Genomic DNA, 15,666 nt, shown 5'->3' on the forward strand with positions numbered 1-15,666 from the left:
CACTGGTTCAACATTAAACACGCATAACTTTTGAAACAGTTAATTCCTCGTCTTGAAACTTCGATTTTTAGCATTTTCTCGTCAGGATGTACAAGATTAAATAGTAAAAAGTCAAAAATTTCTGGGTTGCCGAGGTGAAGTTTAACCGAAAAAAGTATTAAGAGAAACTGAGTCGTTGGATTCGTCCTTTCATGCTCTATAATAATATCTAAGAAAAAACACAAGGTTTTAAAAAGATGCCAATGACCACGAAAATTTGTTAAAAAATTTCGTCGTAAAAAAATTCTTTCCATTATTACTCGTATGTCTTGAAATAGTATTAGCTTGCGATATTATATCACACAACAGTAAATAAGGCAAATAATTATGTGATCCCGTTTAGCTGAGACACCCTGTATATCAGTCATATTTAGAGCTTGGTACAATTTCTAGTGTTATTTATATTTCTAACGACAATTGCACAAAACTGCTCTCACTGCTGCCCGTGAAAGTTGCATAAAATCAGAGCAATTTATTTAATAATATAGGAACGAAAACGACGAGATTTATCATAGCAATTACTTTCATAACCTTTTTAGACATTGTAACTTCAATTATAAACCAACAACTCATCCTGAATAACGTACACTATTCATTTCGTTCGAGATTATTATGTAAAAGAAGATTTTTAAGCTTCGATTTGGTACTGCACAATTATTGAAAAGCCTGTTACGGGACACGTCAAAATGACGCGTTCCAATATTTTTAATGTACGATTACTGAGGTTATAACGATGCATCTATGAGAAATTATTCAACAAATTTATTTCTTCAAGTATATTTATAAAGAAAAAAAAATGGCTAAAAATTTGAATAGACTCGTTATTTTTATAAAGCGTTAATATACTGTGGTAAAAATTGATTTTCAAGTTTGATGAAGAAAGATAGCGTCAGGCGTGTGTGGCCGACGTGGCAGTCGAAGTGTTAATAAAAGAAAAAAGGAAAAATATAGATCGAATGAACGATTCTAACCTTCCGTGGTCTGCCCCTTTTCCCCTTGCCCGACGATGACGTTGTGGACTGGTAGCTGGTGTTCGACATGTTGGTTTTCCTCTTCGACCATAGCAAATGCGAGTCCAAGTGTTGTTTGAGCTTATCCTGCCTGGCGAACATTCGCGGGCAAACGCTGCACGCGAACGGCCTTTCTCCCGTGTGTACTCTCCTGTGTCTGGCCAAATGAGAAGCCCTCGTAAAGGCCAGGGTACAAAGATCGCAAGAGAAAGGTTTATACTGAGCCCTTTCCGACTTCGACATCAACGCCCTCGATTCCTTCCCTTCGTTCAGCCCCATTCTCTTCGAACCGATGTCGCTCTTCTTCTTAACCGTTAACCTTGAACTCTCGTCCGCGCTCCTTGAAGAATCCTGCAACAATGGCAACAACGTCAACGAAACACTGTGACAGCCATCGATTCCGAACTTACAAGAACGCTCAGGAATAATTCATGCTGCTTCTAATAATGTTAATCGAAATGAGATGATCGATCGAACGTGGAAACGATGGAGAATCGTTCGTTTCTCGGTCTCTATTCAGAGTCATCAGACCAGAGGAATTGCCTCGAATTGAGGGAACAAAGTCATCCCCTCTCTGCCATTACTGGATTAGTCACGTGGCGCGTCACATGGCCGGGCCAGAGTGGGGAGACAAATCCCAATCTGGCGACTCTGCTCTTATTGAGAATAACTCCTTATTTTCTTTTTGTAAATTCTAATGCGAAAAATGGGAAATTTCATTTTCAGTAATTTATGAGTATATAACATACGAGCTTTTGACACCATAGAGAAAATCGTAATCTTTTTACGGTTTTGCTGTCTTTGTATACTCCTTTGTAAAATTATCAATATGAACGTGCCCATTTACATTATTTGTACTGCTTCATTGTAAAATATACCTTTTCAAACAGCAAATTTGAATTTCTAATATTGAGCACACTTTTAAGAAGTCGGAAGGGTTTTCTCATTAACCTATATTGATAACATAGTAGTAGACATTAGAATGTAAATAAGAACCTTATCAGTGTTTGTAAATACAGACGAGAACTGAAATAATGTTAGAGATTTGAGATAATGTTATGCTTGAAACAATGTTACATAAACATAAACACAACATATAACTTTCTTGCCAAACTTTGCGAAAAATCTATGTACAGTGGATTAAAAAATATTTAAACTACATTTCCGACTCTCAAAATTGTCAATATTTAAATTGTAATGATTTTGTGAAAAAAGTAAAAATAGTACCACCATAAGTCTGGACGCATTTTAAATTGAACAGAATTCAATTATTAAGAATCATCTTCGATTTAACACAAATATTGAACTGTGGAATACATCTCTCTTCCATTCTTCACAATTGACTTAGAAAATTTTTATTTTGCACAAAGTTCAATTATGCATTATCAGTCTACCGGAAGTAAATAAGATGCAAAACTAAACAGACGTTACAAATAGTTTCGTGATCCAATTCTGGCAAACGATATCCTCCGAAATCGTTAAAAATCTCTTCAAGCATATGCGTTTCGAATGAAGGACCAATAAAACGTGAACAAACGTAAACGAAGAAGCAATTTCAATTGTATTCATCTTATCGTACCATACTCTCGTCTCGTTCTTGTAAGTCGTCGTTCATCTGTATGTCCGGTACCGTAGGGTCAGTAGATCCGTTGTTAAAATTTGTCTCCGATTTCACTGTGGCCGAGTCCTCGTACATTTCTTCCCTGGAAGTGTCCCCTTTCTGAACTAAACGCTCCTTCGTCTTGTATTCCTGCGGTTCGCTGTTCCTTGACGTGCGGCCAACGGAGACTCTCTTCTGTCCTTTGAATCTCGTTTCCCGTTTGTACATTGGCGGTGGCATTCGACTCTGAACAGTGCAAAACCATTTGAAAATATTAGAAAATTATCCACGAAATTCATACCTTGAACATTACAAAACTAAAGAGTGAGTTTCATTCGCTTGAGCCACCGAAGGTTCATTGAAGCAGTAGTCCGTTTAGAACAAAATTAGCCGGATTTATCTGAACAATGCAAAGCTATTTTAAAAAATTAGGTCAATAAATCATCCAGGGTTGTACATTTGTAAAGTGGATTTCGTTTATTTGAGCCACCATATATTAAAAGTACACTTTTCATTAAGAAGACTACAACGTGGATGCTTATTGATCACATTTGTGTACATTTGCAATGAATCATAAATAAATTCTTAGAATTACAACACTGGTTTAAACATTGATTTATTTATGATTAAATCCAATAATTTTCGTGGATTTGATTCGACACAGAGTTAATAAACCAGAGAAATACAAATTAACCAGTAACTCATTTTGATCAATCACCGGATCGATTCACATTTCTCACTTACACTATTTCCACGTAACAGTGCGCAGCGTCGACTCTAGGATGCAAGAAAATCTACAAAAAATTTCAATGACTTTGTACAGTCATCTTTTTGCGAGAAGTTTTCCACGTTTTTATACCCCTGTATATGCGCCAGCAGATCAATTACGTAAAAATAGGTTATTCGTGACAGAACGGGACGTTGTTTTATAACAATTTTTTCAAATCTCTGTCAACCTTTTCTCAAAATTGCCTTTCTCAAATAATTAAAAAACGAAATCAATCGGAAAAGCTGTCTAGAACCACTCAACGTTTCACAATATTCTTCGTGTCGTGTCTTTTGTGTTTGCATAGTAGAAAGTCCTAAATTTTTATTGCTGAATTAGGGTGATTGGGGCAACTTAAGACAGAAGTCTTTTGGCTGTTTTCTTGGCAAACTTCGTTAGCCTATCCATGTCGCGAACATGTCAGAACCTTGCAATTCTATGCACCTGTCCGGGAACTTGTATTAAATTGGAAAACAAATATAATACTCAATTACCTTCTAAATTAGTTTTGAACTATTTCTAAATTACGTTCTAAATATCTTCCAAATTATTTTATTTTAATTATGAAAATATAAGTTTTAAACGACCTGTTATTGTAAAAAATTTCATCTTGAATTCTATTACTTTGCATCTGAGTATGTAAACTATTATTGTATTATGAAAGAGTATAGTTTTTGTAATAGTTAATTGCAAGAAACAACTATTTGCCGGTGTGCTCATTTATAGCCTTGGTATATAAATTGCTAGATATTTAGATAACACTGTATTTGAATTAATTTGCGTCTTTGAATTAATGTCTTTTTTATTGTATAACATCAACGAACGTAAAGATTATAGTAAGTGCATTTAGAGTTTCGCTTTAATTCATCATTATGAACCATAATCATGAATCGAAAATACTTGTATATTAACCAATCAACTGGGGAATTTAATTTTACAAATCTCTCACGGGATGTGGAATTAAAATCAAGCAATGACGAGTATACACGTCGAGTGCAGAGCAAATGTTCCTATTATAAATTTTACAAAAAAGGTAAAGCAAAATGAGAAAGGATATAATTTTTAAAAAAAGTTTTCAGAGCAATTTTTTAATTCGATAAAACATTAACAATTCATTGTTGTAAAGATTATTGTTATTAAAAGCTTAAAAATTGTCAGGAAATAATAAAATTCACAAAACAAGAAAAAAATAATTGTAGGTTTAGTTGATTTCAGTGTTTTAAAGAAAGGTACAAAATAATCAACTTAGCTTGTAAAAAGTAATACATTGTACGGGCAATACCCAATATGCCAAAGAGAAAAATCAAATTTAAAAAAAAAATACGTAACAGTTTTATTGGTAGTATAAAGGAAACATACAACCAAATGGCATTTTTATTACATCTTATTGAAATTTCCAGTTTTCAAAGTGAATGGGAATTTTTTATTTTACACGACGAGTATACACGTCAACCGCGTCGCAATAGAGCTTTGGATCGACGCGTATACACGTCGGATGCAGTTAACTGGTTAAAAGGTCAAATTATGTTCATGATACACTGAACTCCTCTGAAATCTGAATTTTCGGGCTCGGTGTGAGTTTCCTTCTAAGATAAGATAAACCGTCGCCTCCAAATCTTTATGTAAGTAAATAATTTCGCTCTTTATCTGAATTGAGAGTACAGGATACTTTACTCAAACGGTCTACCTCTACATATATCTATATCGACGAGTAAAAAATAAATTCTCATTTTTCTTTTATTACAGAGAAGCAGGATCAATATATTTACCCGCTTTCCAATTTCCACTGTTAATATATTTTAGTTATGCAATATCGACAATGAAGTTTGGAATACAATATTGCCTTGTGTAAATGTAAAGAATAACTAAAAATGTAATACGATAGCAATTTCACCTACAGTATGGGTAAAAATAAAACAAGAGAAATCAAACGAAATGAATTTTTCCAGGCAATTGCAAATCGAACCGTTTTCGATTTTTAAAACAAAATTAATACATCAGCGGCAATATCGAGAGCTTAGAGCGGCAAATTGAACAAGCTGCCAGGAAACACACGTTTAAATTACCATTTGCAAAAATCCCGGACCCATTTGTTTTTCCGTTATTACAAATATCTACAATGAAAACTGAAAACTTTATTATTGGGTTGTTGAGCTTTTCTTTTTAGTCGAGTAAAAACCATCGAAATCAAAATCTCTTTACTTCCACGAAAATATTTTAACTTCAGAGTCCATCGAATTGATTGAATCAGATATGTCATCCGACCTGGAACACATTTCTGATACCACACTGTCAGCAGCTTATCAAGTAAAGCCAAATGTAGCGGTGCGAAAATTGTTTTATTGTTACTATTTTCTTAGGAGTCGGGATTGTCATTCGGCACTCGGGGTGCGAATACTCACGATTTGTGTACCCGAGGTCCGTAAGGGGTCGTCGAACGTGTCTTCGTGGCCGTCGATCACCATTGGATCGTCCTCCACCTCGATCTCCTCGACCTTGATGTGATCCCCCAACGATTCCACAGAAGACTGTTTCGGCAGAAACGGAATCACGGATGGGTCCTTCATGTAGTCGCTCATGTGAACCCTCGTCTCTATGTGACACCGTTGCATCCGCGTTTCAACCCTCGTGTAAGGGCTCCGGCTGTTTTCCTGGTTTCTGTCGTCGCCCGATAGTCCGCGGACTTCAAGGTCCGTCGCTGTTTTTATCAGGGATGGCAGGTGTTCTTCTGCCACGTCGATCGAACCCCGATACATGAAGTCCAGCAGACACTCCATTTCCTCCACCGCCACACCTACGGATCACAATTTAGCATGTGGACAATCTATCTTGAACGTTCTTATTAACCCTTAACCACTTCGCTCCCACGGACGTGTTATGTCGCGACGCCGATACTGTTCGTATAAGGTCACAGACGAGTCATCTCGCGACACAATGCTGCTCGTGCGATGCGACGGACCAGTAAGCACGCGGCTAATGTTTTTGCTCCGTCTGGGGTCACTTAGCTTGCTACTATGTTGTGTCAGTCACACAGTGCCCATTTAGCTGTTTACGCCACTGTTTAATGTCACGATTAAGAAAACATATTATAAGTGATAGCGATAGTGATATGGACAGTAACAGAAATCATTCAAGTGACGATGACGTTCCATTGTCCGAAAGGTGGACGAATTTAATAAATCAAAGAAAGTGGAATATTCCCACTGCCACAATTAATCTAATAATGAAGCACGCGAGATGTGTCGTCTGAGACATCTCACGAACGGTATCGCGTCTATGGGATAACACGTCTATGGGAGCGAAGCGGTTAACAGGTATAAGGTAGAATGCCATATTTCTATTCATGTCCTCGTTTATACTCGATATTTGTTTCTATAAATATGTAACAAACATAGAAATTGCATGTATTGAAATCTTTTCAAATTCTCTGAACATCTCTGCGACGATTATGTTAACCCTCCGTATGCTGTGACCAGTCGGTGGTGGGGATAAGCTCGAGCGACCGTCAACACAGTGTTTTCTCGATGTATGTCCACAACACGGGTCTACCCAGGGACATATATCGACTAGACGATATTTTGTTGATACACTGCCGAACGTAGAAAAGGACAGCGAAGCGTGTAACATAATACGGGTCGGGTATATCGGCGTGAACCACTACGAATCCAATTAACTTAAACTTCTTAAACTTCTTTATTTTTCATTATTATTTTATGGGACTTTCACCAACATTTTTCTAATGAAAATGGTACCAAATATTTGCTTGTGTAATGAACGATGACAGTTACTTCCTATTACAATTATATTAACGGAAAATTTGTGTAAACAGGATCCAAATGATATTGTGTTTGGTACCATTTTAACACTAGGTTTACGGAGCATTAAAAGTGTATATTTTACATTACTTTATAAAAATAAGAAGAATGTGTCTATCCCAGTTTTCAACCATTTTTTAAATAATATATACCTAAGGAAATAAGTTTGTTGAGTAATTCCACGTATATGGATCTTCATATTCTCAATAATCGTAAATTAAAAATATTAGAACCCGTCATTTTGACGGGTCCCGTAAACCTAGTGTTAATAAAAAAAAATGCCACGAATATGTTCAAGAAGTTTTGTTATTGCATTAACAGTGGTCTCCTGGTCTTACACCGATATACCCGACCCGTATTATGTTTACACTCCTCGGCGACCGAGGCCATTCAAGCTTTGTGGACCCTCACAGGGTATATATATATATATATATATATATATATATATATATATATATATATATATATATCGGGGGCACATATCGAGTAAAGACTGTATGTACAATTTTATTTCGATATAAGACGACGCTTTTTATACCAAAATAAGAAAATCGCTATCCCCTCTTTTTCGTCTTCATCCGAAATACGACGAAAGCCGGTCCCGACCCATCGCCTTATATCGAAGGAAAACTGTAGCGAAATATCGGTGTGGGTCAGAAATGCGTAAAAAAGTATTTTGTCACTAATGTGTTATTGAGAACTTCTGTGATATATGAAAATGTATACTGTTTAAGAGGGAACGACGAAAGTAATTAAATAATTTTGTACATTCGCACATTACGTACATTCTGTTCAGACTTGTACGTACACGTAAGCGCCGCAAATCTTACAATTTGCTTGGTATATTACTCCCATCAAACGTAACACTTTTCCCACGTGCTCGTCTCAAGATTCTTGGACCTCGACTCGGGGATGTTCAAAGAAATCTGGGTTTTTCGAGAGTTTCAAGTGACGTTTTCAGCACGCGTTCGCTCATTGTCAGCGCGGGCAGCATTAGACAGACGTAGGCCCGGCCTTAGCTAACGTTCCCCTTTTCCCGACTACTAATTTGTAGCACGCGACCCGCTGTCTGTCACTGCGGTCAGCGTCTCTCAATCTATGTTTATTTACGATGACATTAAGCTCAATTTAGAAACGGCGAATGTTAATGTTAATAACCAGTGGCCAGTCGACGCGACGGTGGCCTCTGGTGAAAGGCGATAATTGTTTGACACGTCGGTAATAGGATGTTCATTTGTCGCCATCAATCGATTGCCACTTTTATTCGCAAATTTAGTAGTTTATTAAGATGAAACATTTTTGTACGGAAGTCTAGCTAGGCAGAATTCTTTTTGTTTTTGTAAAGCATTCTTCTAGCATAAATTGACCAGTTAACAATCAATTTCTGTATGCATTATTTTACTAATTACATACATATTGTAAACATATATTTGGCTAATACTGTAGACAACATTATCCATCTCGCGGGCAACAAATACATTTTGCGTTTAAGAGATTTCGTTCCAGTAATTTGAATAATATTTCTAACTGTATATTTCCTTTGAGTTCGAAAGATAAAATGAAATATGAAACCCATTTCTGATTAATCTTTTTTTTTAATTGTTTATTTATAAAGGTCGCATTAACATCAAGGTCATTAGCGACCCCATTGGCCAATAAAATATTTTGTACGTAGTGTATGATTAAATTATTAATGCCACTTCCATAAATTGAAGAGTTGACGTTGAAATAATCAATTTTTAAGTGAAAGTGTATTTATACTAAACTCATCATTCTTTTACGACGTATTGATATTTGAAAACTGCAAATGCACATTCTGCAATACTGTAGACAACATATTATCCATCACGTGGGCAATAAAAATACTTTTTGTATTGTGGCTATAATAATTCGATCACCTAGTATACCAAACAATAAAACAGTTTACATTACAATTTCGTGCAAATGAAAATCAATTTAGCAATGTAACTTTGATATATTGATCTTTGCAGATGAGGATTTTTTAATTTTGTATATCAAAGTCTGAAATACTGAGAAAAATGAAAATGTTGACTAATTTTCTGCTTTTTAAATATTGAAATTATTTGTTTGGAACTTTAGGAAACAGATACAAACGCCTGACGTTAAATAACTGGAATTGCCTTTCAGTTAGTTTTGAACTATTACTTAATTTAACACTATTATTTAATTTGTTATTTTATATCTTTCTCTTTGCGTTGTTTGAAAGGGGTGTTGAGAACTGCAGTCTTGAATGAACACGACAAATGAATGCTGGGTCACTTCCACTCATTGTGTGGAGGTCTCCAAGGAAAAATTTATTTACTCACACAATCCTATGTGTACTAATATCTGCATAAACCATGCTTAACGTACAACCACAATGATTATACTCATACCAACAATTACATAAATAATCTTCAAACTAATTTTTTTTCAGCTACCATAGTTAGATCTGCTTTGTTGTTAATAACGTTCTGTATGAAAAAGAAAATGTATATTTCCTGTATAACTACATTTAGTCTAATGGCTAAACATTGATAACAAAATGTATAACTATATTTAATTAGAGTTCAATAAAAGGCCAGAGAAATTAAACTAACTTATCCAATGAGTAGACTACAGTTTTTATACATTCCTGATAAAAATAAATAGGTGAAACACAGAACTGTGAAGACATTCGAAGAATTGAACTGGTATACTAGGGTCACTCGTGACCCCAACAAAACTTCTGTGCACAAACCTTCGCTACGTTAACTTCTTTAAAACATTTGGATTATTTAGCCTTGAATTATACACTTAATGGTATCTGAGACAATTCATAGGGAATTGTTCAAAGGTCTTAGTATGATACTTCGTAATCTAAGTAAACATTGTAATGGTCAAGAATGTTGCTATAACATTGCCAACTTATCAAGATGGTTAAAGGAAGAAGTACATTGTCCCGTGTGTTTTACAACGGCATAAAAGAAACTATTATTTTGCATGAAGGTCCGCAGTCTGCCAATGAGATTTCAAGTGGGTAGGCAGTTTTCATAGAGCTAGATTTTGAAGGTAGCGATCAAAAATAATCTCCCATCGCCGGGACCGCGTCGCCTAACTATGCTTTTAGGTGTACAAATATATCATTAATACTGGTTGCTCACCTTTTAAAATAAGAATCGGTTGTTCACCATAGTGCTCTTTGAAGACTCTTTCGAAGTAAGGGCTACATGCTGCCAAGACCAATCTGTGTGCTCTCAGCATACCGCCCTGGCAGGCTAAGGTCGTGTCAGTCAAAGAGCCACTTTTATATAGCCCTTCAAACAATCCGGACAAGTTTGCCAGATGATTGTTCCAAGTAAGCTTGAACGTGTTATCACCCATTATTGTAATACTTCAGGTCCCTTCTGAAAAAAAAATACGAAACATCATTTGTCAGAATCAAGCACATTAAAAGCAGAAATAAAATAAACATTTTAACAAATAAACAACATAAACATATTCTATCTGAATTGCAACAAACTGCAGTGAAATAGAACTTTATTTTCTCTTTTAATATGTTTAATAAGATGAAAATAATATAAAAATATTTTTAAATTCTTCTAATATTTTGTCATACTTAAATTGTTAAAATTAGAACGTATTTATATTTGCAGTTTAACGAATTTATGTTGCAATCTATTACTGCTGAAAACACTGCAAGAAATTATAAAAATTGAATTAGGTTATTAACTATTAAGTGAGCTATTGAAGTCGATGCGGACCCATTCGAATTTATGTTAATAATCATTTACTGATAATTATTAATAATGTAACTATTTGTGAAATTTAGATAGATTTATAGATTATGATGATGATTACTTTGATAGATGATGTGTTCTCCTAAAAAGCACTGCGAACAGTTGCAAAAATTGAATTAGACAATCCCGGAAGGTATTCGATAATAACAAATAAAAAGAATGTTACTTTGATATACGATAATGTTTATTTTCTTATTTGTTGTTCATTTTTTTAAACGAAAGCTTAATTGAGCGATTTTTGAAAAAGATTTACTTAGTGACCCATTTTATAGTCATTCTATAGTAAGTCTCATAATAAATATTTTCAACTTAAATCTAACTTTTCAAAATCTTATCAAATTTTCGAAAAAGTCAAATATAAAAGACAAGAACATGCTTGCGTGCTTTACAAGAACATGATATCACATATTTCATTCAGTCTTTAGGCACCTTGCAATGCAATCCTATTTATTCAGTTGTAAGTATTTATTGCAATTTATTTAATTAAACTATTGTAACATTTCCACATTACTGCACAATTTAAGGAATTGTTAAGATTTAATTAATTCAAATGAAAATACAAACACTAGAACAATAACAAAATCTAAACATCAGGAAAAAGATTTATTTTTCCTATGGAAGATAAAAAGCAATACCTTGTCACGTAATGACATCGATAAATGATATTTGTTTTATCTTTTAAGTTTTCATTTTTCCTCGAACAATCGCGAAATGATTATCTGCAATATTGAATTATCATCACAATGAAATTGTCAATTGCGAAGCGAGACGTGAGGCAGATAGTCGAGTTGCTAAGCAGGTAACGATGATATCATTCATATTTATATGTACAAACAGTATTGCATTGATTATATTCGAAATGCATAATAATCATAATTAACACTAGATCAATATATAATTTTGTCTGAATAAAGCCACACAGTGAAATTAAATGTGTAATTATATAATATAATATATTGTCGTACCAACAAGAACAATTACATAAAGCTCGTCTAATTAAGTACAATTTACCACGAGGCTACCATGTTCGTGCTTATCAAGGACGTATTTCCATTTTGTAATTCGATAATTCCCCGAATAATGTCATTTTGTTTTATCACAAACTGCACACCGTGTTTCATAATAAATTAAGGTTTATTTAAATATTGGATCGAATTAGAAATCCATTAGATCATTTATTTAGTTATTTTTAGAACCAATTTTGAAAAATTCTCAGACTTTTGGAACAAAGACGCAATATAAATATTCCTGTAATATAAGTATAAATATTTGTAATGTAAAGTTAATTACAAATTACTGATTAATGAGAAATCTCAGTGAAATGTCTTTCGTACAAATGATCTGTGTATGTAAATAATTGTATTTAATCATTTTTTTTCAGAATCAGTTATTTTTAAAGTATATTTTCGTAAATACAGAAGAAATTATTGACGGGTCAGTTGTTGCTTTTGCGAACAGGGAGAATTCATTAAAGATAAGAATACACTGACAAATTGCATATTATTTCAGCATGGTTAATTACGGACTGTAGTACATTTCCCAGCTTACCCACAATAGTTACGTCATAGTTGAAATATTAAACTATACCGATGGTATAGTCGCTTTAATTGACACATTACGCGCAATTATTCTAATTTTCTACGTCGAGGCGCTCATGTAATACTGAACATAACAATTGCACGTGACTTGGAAAATTTAATACTGCTCGAACATCTGGTAAATACAATGATTGTGCATTTTTTAATAACGTTAGCATAATTCGGTTTTTTTTTCGAAATGACATAACCATGTATTTATTCTAAACAATCCTACTCTCACAGTGTAACCGAAAATATACTATCTAAATAAGTTCTACAATAATATAATGCTAATATTCATATTGGTGTTATAATTGTTTTAAATTGTTTATATAGAATTCATTACTAAAATTAACTAGTATCCTACAAACTATAAAATGCAATTTTCAAAATGTCTCTTCAATGTTTAACTGCAAACATGTTACAGAAATGTAACTTTCCATAACGAGCATACCAGATTCATCTAATTATCTGAAAGTCAAATTCAACCACCATAGAGGTAGAAGCAAACTGCAGTGGGTAACATCAGATATTTTTGTTGTCGGTTCGTTTGCATGAATTCTACAGTTGCAAATATACCCGATTCATGGCTATTTTTAACTGATAACTATTTTTAAGTTCGTTGTCAAAATGCAGCAAAGCCAAGCATTTTAGCGTTTCGCACATTAGAGAAACAGTTTGTCTCCAAGGTTTTCAACATCGTCAATTTATTCGGAGGAATGTTTGTACCTATAATTAAAATGAAAACTTTTGGACGAAGTAATTAGTACAAAACTGTGTAATGTTTTAATGCAATTTATTTGATTTGTAGTTTCTGCAATTTCGATAATCTGTCAAATATTAGTACAACATTTTCGACAAATCCTGTTACAGAACTCCCCTATGCGCATGGTTCCAAAACATGTGTAAACGCTAAAGCTTCGATTATACGAGAATAAACCTACACCCATCTAAAAGCTTGAAGCTTCCGTTTTCGCAACCCATCGTTCATTTTCTTTCGAGATGGTTTCGCACGGTATACCGCATGGAGAAGCAAAGACGTGTTTTTTTCTGGAAAATGCTACGAATTGAAATGTCTATAGAAACATTATAAAATTCCTTTCGTGACCAAATTAAAGCTTGGTATACGCAGTTAACTATTCAGCCTATTTTTATGCAAAATAAATAGATTTTGTATGCATCATTTGCAAGGAGAAAAAGGCAAATAGAGATAATTTCAATTATTCGAAAAGGACTAGAAACCAACTAGTTGCCAACATCTTTCGTGAAAGAAATTAAACAAATGTGCTATTATTTTTTTATGCAAAATAAAAATTGCTCACATCAATTGCAAGAAATAGAAGCAAAATAGAAAGTTTGTTCTCCTTTTATTGATGTCAATAAGCTAGAACTAATGCGTTGATATTCTTAACACTAAACCTACCAAACAATGGAACATATAAAAGTGAAACGTCTTATAGAAGGGAGAAGATTGAATATACTTAAAGTTTGTACGATTTTCGTTATAACATGTGTTTAAATAAAGAAGTCAATTCAGTAATTTCCTATGAAAATATTTATATTAGGACCTTGAATAAGTTCTCGCTGTTTCTTTTACAAAATAAAAGCTTTTACCCAATGTCCTTGCTTCTGGATCATTCCTAAAACTTTTAAACGTTATGAAACAGTTGACTCATCTACTTGTAATGTTTTTCCAAGTTCTGCTAGCGTCTGACATCGGTCTTGATCGAGTAATTCCTCCAACTTTTCGTCTTCAAATTTTTTCGGTGCGCCAAAACGTTCTTTATCCTCAAGTTCAAAATCATTATTTTTGAAGCGTCGAAACCAGTCTCTGCATGTCGTATCCGACAAAGCATTGTCACCATAAGTCTCAACAAGAATTCTATGTGCTTCAGCTACAGATTTCTTTTGAATAAAGTAGTGCAATAAAATTCCCCGCAAATACACTTTATTTGGCACAAAAGTAGACATTTTCAGAACTACGAAAAAATTACTTTGTTTACACTAAAGTGAACTACCATACACTGAAATTTAAGGTTAGATACACTACTGCCTTGCATGTGTGTTACCATTCGAAATTCCACGAACGGGGTACTGCTACTGCCATTTCTGAAGAAACAGCGAGAACTTATTCAAGGTCCTAATATAATTTCAATAATTGTGAAATAGAAGTGAATAGTGGTAGGTTTAGTGTTAAATGCTTTTAATCGTTGTCCATTACTTCAAATTGCACATAATTCTTGTCATAAACGCATGAAATCCGCCGTCTACCAATAACGATACTTCACAAAATATCGCAATCCATAACGACGGAAGAAGGCAACATAGAAGCAGGGGGTCAAAGTTAGGCAAATACGTATACAATGCAAGGGTGCGAGTACATGCACGGGTAGAAGGGGGCAAGAGGGGGGCAAAGAGAGGGTGACAGAGAGAGAAAGAGAGAGAGAGAACAGGGTGAAGAAGGGCAGAGAGCGATCCGACCATGGTCATGCGCAGACGTGGTATCCAGGCCCGATCCATAATTTCGTTGGTGGACCCCATCACGCATTACCAAAGGCTTTGCGTTCGTGTGTGGACTGCACGCACCCTTTTTTCCTCCCGTTTCATGGCAGCGAACATTGCGGCGACGAACGGCGGAGGGCAGGGGGCCACGAAAATCGTCGGCCATCGAAAAGAGGAACGGTCCCCTGCCGTGGCAAGCCGTCTTCCCGAAGATCGTCGCACGGAACGAGTTTAAATGACCGATCGAAAAAGCACACGTCGCCTTTCTACCCACGTGGAAAATTGTAAATGTCCTTTAAACGCGCAGGCTGCGATAGGGGACCCGAGTTACCCTCGATCCAACCCCCCCCCCCCCTGACTAATCTGATTTAGCAAGCGGGTTCGAGTTTTGCTAGACCTGTCGTTGGTTTATGGTGTTTTGTCCTGGTCGAATTGCAAAATAGTATTAACATATGGTAGCGCACATGTGCCTAACAAACGCATTCGAATGAACACAATGGTCAGCCTATTCCTCACTGTCCAACGTATAGCTTCGTGTACTCATATGATGAATTTAAGAGATACTGTATTGATAATAA

At 34.9% G+C, this 15,666-nt stretch overlaps 1 protein-coding gene across 1 annotated transcript in view; it reads right to left on the reverse strand.

Annotated features, from left to right (window-relative positions):
- LOC143365648 (uncharacterized) overlaps positions 1-15,666 on the reverse strand; it is a 31,833-nt gene that overhangs the window by 5,760 nt on the left and 10,407 nt on the right. Inside the window, exons 2-5 of the mRNA XM_076806014.1 lie at positions 10,374-10,616; positions 5,818-6,209; positions 2,629-2,895; positions 1,011-1,400 (exon numbers count right to left, since the gene is read on the reverse strand). Coding sequence (XP_076662129.1) covers positions 1,011-1,400; positions 2,629-2,895; positions 5,818-6,209; positions 10,374-10,593 — 1,269 coding nt within the window. The 5' untranslated portion in view covers positions 10,594-10,616. The remainder of the gene's footprint in view (positions 1-1,010; positions 1,401-2,628; positions 2,896-5,817; positions 6,210-10,373; positions 10,617-15,666) is intronic.

Source organism: Halictus rubicundus, chromosome 2 (genome assembly GCF_050948215.1).
Source record: "Halictus rubicundus isolate RS-2024b chromosome 2, iyHalRubi1_principal, whole genome shotgun sequence".
Taxonomy (NCBI): Eukaryota; Metazoa; Arthropoda; class Insecta; order Hymenoptera; family Halictidae; genus Halictus; species Halictus rubicundus.